The 7,143-nt window shown below is 51.1% G+C and overlaps 1 protein-coding gene across 1 annotated transcript; it reads right to left on the bottom strand.

Moving 5' to 3' along the window:
- Nucleotides 1-664: 664 nt before the first annotated feature.
- On the bottom strand, nt 665-3,069 carry LOC123062270 (probable indole-3-acetic acid-amido synthetase GH3.1). The gene is made up of 3 exons (XM_044485717.1): nt 2,647-3,069; nt 1,646-2,544; nt 665-1,534 (listed from the first exon to the last, which is right to left on the bottom strand). Exons 1-3 carry the CDS (start codon nt 2,979-2,981, stop codon nt 927-929), a joined length of 1,842 nt encoding a protein of 613 aa, XP_044341652.1. The 5' UTR covers nt 2,982-3,069; the 3' UTR covers nt 665-926.
- Between the last annotated feature and the right edge of the window lie 4,074 nt (nt 3,070-7,143).

Raw genomic sequence — 7,143 nt, 5'->3', positions numbered from 1 at the left:
GGGTATGTTCCTTTTGTCGCTCATGCTAGCAGGCCCACACAGGCGTTCTAATTAGGCTTGTGGAGTTTTGCGATAAGGTTCTCGAAGGGGTTCGTGCTGGGAGGCTCATTCCATCGTCGCCCCCCCCCCCCCCCCCCCCCCCAAAGGCGCCCTGGGGGACGCAACAGGGCGAATGTTAGATTGATATTGGCGTCCAATCTATATTGGTTCAACCTATCTACCATCTCCAACCCAAAGAGTAAAATTTGTACTAGTTTGCTCCGTATGTATGTGGCTATACCCTGTATAAAAAAATGTATGTTGTAACTCAACCAATAAATCGGTTCTGATATGATAGATGCAGACAATAATTAATTGATTCAAAAGCTTGAATTGAAGGCATTAAATTTTGTGGTCTACGAATATGATATATAAGATAGAACCATGCATGTGATCCTGTGTCCTGAATAATCTACTCCCTCCGTTTCTAAATATAAGTCTTTTTAGAGATTCCAATATGAACAGAGGGAGTAACAGTTTTTCTTTTGAGTAAAAAAAACAGTTTTTCTTCCATTCTTTGCTAGCTTTAGCATGCATTGTGTAGATAGCTGAGTCCTTTCCCATGGAGACTAGATGTCCATACAACATTGGGATAAACTATCTTTGGAATGCAGCTTGCGGTACGTGGTGGTTTAATAAAAGTAATTGACAGGTAGTTCTACATAAAAGGCGGCCCAAATAGAGAAGATTACAAAAATAATAGCAGACATACGTAGGAACCCTAGCTACCTAAGTCATAATTTTGATAACTATTCCTCACTGCCCCAGAAGTTGAAATAGTACTAGATATCGTAGCCCCTACAGTAACGCATCGATCATGATGCACGTCATGCATAGTCATCCTCCTCCAACCCGGCCATGAGCTGGCTAGCTAGCTAGCAACCAAGCTAGGCGTCTCCGATGCTCAGCAGCTCCTTGGAGGTGTTCCATTGCTTGTTCCCGGGGCTCCATTTCGGGCACTTGGGGCTGAAGTAGCTGGCCTGCACCCTCGCGTCCAGGAGCTCGACGACCGGCCCGGGGCGCACGCAGCGCGGCGCCTTGTACTGGTTGATGGACGCGCCCTGGCTGAGCGCGTAGTCCATGAGCTTCTCGAAGGTGCCCTCGGACACCACGCGGATCTCGAGGGGGCCGATGGACCTGTCGCAGGCGCGGCACTGCCGGTACACGCTGTTCAGGGCCTCCTCCACGGACAGGCAGCACTCCTCGAACACGGACGCCGGCACCGCCGTGCTGCCCTCGCGCAGCTCCCAGAACAGCACGTAGTGGCCTGGGATGGCGGATGTGTCGGCGTAGCTGGTGTACTCCACCAGCGATGCGCCGAACGGCGCCAGGTGCTGCACCGCGCTGCTCACCGCCGTGTGCAGCTCCGTCTCGTCCGTCTTGTCCGAGTCGATGCTCAGCGCCACGTTCCGCCGTCGCACGAAGCTGAACATCGGCGCCTCGTTCTTGAACCCTGCTACCCTCAGAACGTCGCCCACACGATACCGGCACAAACCTGTGAAGATCACATACACATGGAAAATGTCAGCCTTGCTAAAAAGGCATAAGATCATCGAGGCAACGTTAGGCAGTTAGAGAATGTGTTGAAGCTGCGATGGAGCCTTACCTGAGAAGGTGGTTACCACGAGTTCGTAGTCGTGCCCGAGCTTCACATCGACTAGATCGACGAGGTCGTGGTGGCTCGGGTCGGCATTGGCGTTGCTGCAATGGACGGGGAGGAACTCGAAGTGGCACATGGTGGGGATGAGAGTGTACGCGACTTCGCCGGGCTTGCACATGGGGTTGAGGTTCAGGCCGAAGTAACACTCCGAAGAAGCGTACATGGTGCAGATGAGCGGCAGGCCGCCGCCGTAGAACTCGAGGGTTGGGATGTACTGCGACATGGCGCCGGTCACGATCACGTCGATGTACTTGGTGCGAGGCCACAGGCGTCGGATGATGCCCTCCCACGACGGCTCCGAACACTCGGCCTCGATCTCGCTGGCGAGGGCTGGGTTGGCGCGGAGCAACCTCCCGACGGCGTCACGCACCGAGCGGTCGGTGATCTCCGGGTCGAGCTCGCCGGTGCGGATGTCGTGGCACAGGCGCGGCCAGTGCTTCTCGAGGAAGCGTATGGCGCGGAGGAAGCCCGAAGCGAACACCGCGCCGACGCGCAGCACGTCCGTGCGGTGCACGAGGCCGCAGAGCAGCTGGGCGTACATGCTCTGGTAGGAGTCCACGCACAGAATGGCCTCGTTGGGGCTCGTGTAGGCCGTGTACGGGTCGTGCGGCCGGTCGAGGAACTGCCGGCTCCGGTAGTAGCTAGTTAACACCGGCCGCGCGGCGAGCCCTCCCGGCGTCCGCGACTCGGCCTTGACGAAGAGCAGGTACATCGCCTTGCCTTTGTCCAGCCCGGGCAGCGACTGGCTCATCACCGGCATCAGTAGACTGTACAGCAGAGACCGCCTGTCCAGCTCGTCGGCGATGGTCGGCATGAGCTTCCGCTCCCCTCCGGAAGTGCCGGAGCTGGTACACATAAAACAAACCATTGCACGAGCAAAGTTAGCGCATAGATATCCATGCATGTCCACGAGCATGCACATGAGTACATGTACTTGTCATGCATACCTTGTGAGGAACTCGGAGATGGGCTTGCCGGAGAGGATCGGCGAGGAGTCACCGTTGGCGATGCGGAGTATATCAGGCTGGAGGTCCTCGTAGGTCACGAGCGGGACGCAGCGGCGGAAGGCGTCCACGGCATCGAGGGGGCTGCTGCTGGAGGAGACGCCATACCGGCGCAGGTACTCGGCCGTCGCGTTCTGCGCCAGAATCTCGGCGAGGACGCACTGCTGCACCTTCCCGGCGTTCGCCGTGACGTGCTCGATGAAGTCGAGCGCCTCGCGGTGCGCCCCGGGGGCGTAGCCAGAGGCGGGAGCTGGCTGGGCGCTCGGTGCTTCCGGCATGGCACCGCACTGTGAAGGGGGCCTGTGTGACTCTCTGCTGGAGAGGATTTCTGAGCCCAGGTTCGTCAGGATGCCGTGGTAATATCAGCTCGCTGGTTTGTGTGAGCGACAAGTACGAGTGGGACGGGTTATATAGAGAGCGGATGGGTTGTCAATTGTGTCACCATGTGTCTATGCCATCTGGGCCCACTACTAACATTACACAGATACTGTAAAAAAATGTCATTAATGACCATTTGCGTGACATTTTTTGAAAGTTTAGCCTGCTGATGGCCAGCTTACCCATCCGTAAAGCCTCTAGCTAGCTGCTTTTCTTTTGTCTTCTTTTAGCCAGGTCTGACATTTGTTTTTAACCTATCTTGCAGAGACCAAATTTCTAGACCGAGCTGTAGCTGGACCCGGAAAATTAATGCCAGTCCGCTTGCATGTGTTCTTGGTGCACGTATGATGCTAGTTGTGCATAAAATACTGCAAATGTGTATTATCCTAACATGTCCTACAATCTTCTACTATCATGATTTTTAGGCCATTCTCGTGCTCAAATCATAGGCGCAAATGTATAAAATGGCCATATGGCTGATAATTTGAGCTGTTCGCCTAATTATATGCTGCATGCACTCGATGGATCTCTACCACACTGTGCACGTTTCCACCATTTTTATTCATTTGATTAGATTGGCCATTAGTCTGCTTTATTTCCGTGCCTGCATGCCTTAATTAGTTGAGGATAGCTCAAAGTATAATGCTTCCTCCGTTTCTAAATATAAATCTTTTTAGAGATTTTAATATGAACTACATACAGATCTGTCTAGAAAAGACTTATATTTAGAAATGAAGCAAGTATTCCCTCCGATCTGACTAGTACAATTCTACAATTGTCTCGGAGCATATAGATTTGGATAATGTATATCCACATGCATGCGGAATGTGGCATGTGATGTGAGACTGAACTCTCAAATGCTACGTTTGGATTCACAACTTATCTTTCTTAGCGAGGCTTGCCTCATCAGACGGATCTGGCGCGATGCACCGGGCATTGTCGCGATCCCATTGGATGGTTGTGCGAGGCACAACCCTCCTTTACCCACTGCTATTGACGAATGTCGCCAAGGCGGCTCATCTGGCAGCGATGGCTACTAGGCGTGGTCGTGACATGCTCGACAACCATCAACGAGACGGTGCGGCAGTGATCAGAAGCGACGCAATGGCACCTTTTTTTTTTGGTAATTTCTCCTTTTGCCGGCTAGTTCTGTGTGAACAGAGAAGGCAAAATGGTGACTGTGACCATGGCGGCGGACATCATGGATGCATTTTCCTTCGAGTGAAACCTCAAGATCTTGCCTTATGGCTTGATTATCCAGCGTCGACTTCCGTGTGTCATTACCTTGTGTTGAAGGTGTTGGTTCGACTGCTTTGGGGGTGATTGGTCTGACATCTGTTTGGACCGGCCAACATCGGCGCACGATCGGCAATTCCTTCTTGAATGTATTGTTTTGGAGCTTTCCGTCCTTTCTCTGGTAATACATTGTCGTAGGTTTGGTGGTATGATATGGGGATGTTGTCTCGAGGCATGTCATATGAGGATGGTCACATTTTTTTAACTTTGTAAGCCGATTTGTTTGATATTATTGATAATTAATAATATATGCATGTTTGCATCACTCAATATGCAAAGGCGAGGGTACGTACTCCCCTCTTTTCGAAAAAAAACTAGCTAGTCCAAATTAGCTCATTTGGGCGGGCGGGTGCTGATTTTTGGCTCCGGGAAGCATATGCTCCCTAATAAACAGTAAAATCAAAATAAATAATAAATACATTTTAAAAATTCTGATTTTTTTTTGTAGAGGCGACGCAGTTTTTGCTTTCATAGTCTTATCGGCTAGTGTAGTCTTTTCACTATCCTAGCCTGAGATCCAAACATAAATATCCGTGTAGGCTAGCTCTTGGCTGAATCGCTGGCGACAATCCGCAGCCAATTATGCTCCCACGACGCACGTATCCGATCGTGTGCACACTAGGAAAAAAACACGAGATCGTTGAGCATTTCATTCACCCAAGCAAAGTAGTCCGTGTAAAGCTGGATCTTGCGTTCTTGCTTCCCCCGGCGGTAACAAAAAGTTGCCACGGTTTTTCTATTCGGATTCGGCACCACTTGGCACGGCGTCGGGATCGGCACCCCTCCCTTCGCCCAAGAAATAGCGTATACTACTCTTGACTTGTGAGCCCCGGGAGGAAAGCAGCTGATTGTACACCTCGCTCTCGCCACGGACGCGCGCGCGGGCGGGAGCACGCAAAAGGCGACTCGATCGGCGCTCCCGGCCGACATGGCGCGTGCGCGAGTTGCTTCTCATGGCGTACGTGCCGCTGGAAAGGCCGGCAGCTGCATCGCTTCCCGGCGACGTACGATCGCCCCCCGCCTCCGACGACCTCGAAGCGATTCCCGTAGATCGCGAGCGGCTGAATGCCATGTGGTGTGTGTTAGTCCACTCTCCGCCACCTGTTGTTTACCGATCGGCGAGGCCGACGGAGCGAGCGTGATCATTAGGAGGATCTGCGAAGCTGCCAGGCACCGCACATTCCTGTCCAAAGATATGCCCAGAGACAGCGGGATCAAATGGCCAACCGACCCGCAACACCAACCAAGAACACGGATACTGTTGTTTCGGGCTCCGGCGCGGCCGGCATGCATGTCGCCGGCCAGTCACCACGACGCTGATTTTCTTAGCACAAGACGACAGTGTTTACCTCTGCAGTAATTCCAGTTCCTTGCTAATATGAACACATGCATGTGCATGCATATCGATGGTCCGATCGTACGCACCGAAGAGGAGATCAGTTCGAGCTCAGATCTAAGTACATGCGACCAGCTAGCCAGAGATGGATCGATCGATCGGACGACAAACCAATCACTCGTAGGTCAGCGGAACATGCGGCTGTCCAAACCATGGAGCGCTTGAAAACTACGCGTAACCGCATCTGACTGACCGAGTCCCGGCCGCGCCATAAATTGGTTAGATAGATAGATATAGCCCAGGCCGCATTTGAGTGCCGATTCTGGCTAGCTAGCCCGCTCTCTGTCCATCGACCGGCTAGCGTTCTCTGCCGATGAAGCAACCAAGCCAAAAGCTGGCGGTTAGACAGTACCATGTCGCCACGCGTTGCGTTGCGTTTCTGCTTCGATGCAGGCACCTCATGTGCCTCTGTTCAGCACGCCATCGATCGGGGTACAGATAGGCGTTTAATTTGCCATCCGGGGGTCGGGGTGGTTGTCCTGCAGGCCGGACCTTATCTTTTGTGTTGGGTCTGAATGGAGAAAGAGCCAGAGAAGAATGGCAAGGGCAAAACAAACCTCCCAAAGGTGTCCTGTCGAAGCATGAATTATCGTATGTGATTCTCATCCGTCGTCGGCTCCCCGTTGCTAGCGGCGTGCATGCACGTAGCTTCTGGGTTTTGCAATGCTGAACGATGGGCAAGCAAGGTTGGGTACCTATAAAAGATCTTCAGTTAGTTTGCTTTATAGATACGAGTACATCCCAAAGTACAATTACCTACAAATGGTCGACGAAGTTGGTGATTGGACATAATCTTTAAAGGCTAATGGAACTGCTATCACCGCGTACTTGCCATGATAACTTAGGCCGATCAATCCAGCTTTATCTTGACGCATACGTGGTGAGTTCAAGTACATCCCTTGTTTACACACGAGGGAGACTGGATAGTAGTACTCCCTCTGCTTTTATTTAGCCCGCATATTAGCTTTGGTCAAAGTCAAGCTTTGTAAACTTTGACAAAGTTTATAAACAAAAATATTATCATGTAAAATAACAAATTAATATAATTAGATTCATTATTAAATATACTTTCACGTCATCTTCCTTTTTTATGATAAATGTTTATATTTTATTTATAAACTTCATCATACTTTACGAAGTTTGACTTTATTCAAACCTAATATACAAAGTAAAAAAAACAGAAGGAGCAGCATACAGAAGTGCAGGGACTAGCTAAGTAGGAGTAGCTAGTGTGGTGCGTGCCTGCAATCATGAGATCCAGGGCCACGGGACATTCATGCATATTCACTCGTAGAGTGCATATATCGATGGTAATAGGGTCTAGAAATTACAACGGCGGGAATCATTGCATATTCTTTTTGCGCCCTATA

This window comes from Triticum aestivum, chromosome 3A (assembly GCF_018294505.1).
Source record: "Triticum aestivum cultivar Chinese Spring chromosome 3A, IWGSC CS RefSeq v2.1, whole genome shotgun sequence".
In the NCBI taxonomy this organism is placed as follows: domain Eukaryota; kingdom Viridiplantae; phylum Streptophyta; class Magnoliopsida; order Poales; family Poaceae; genus Triticum; species Triticum aestivum.
The sequence above is the reverse complement of the archived record's forward strand: the minus strand, read 5'-3'. Positions and strand labels throughout refer to the sequence as shown.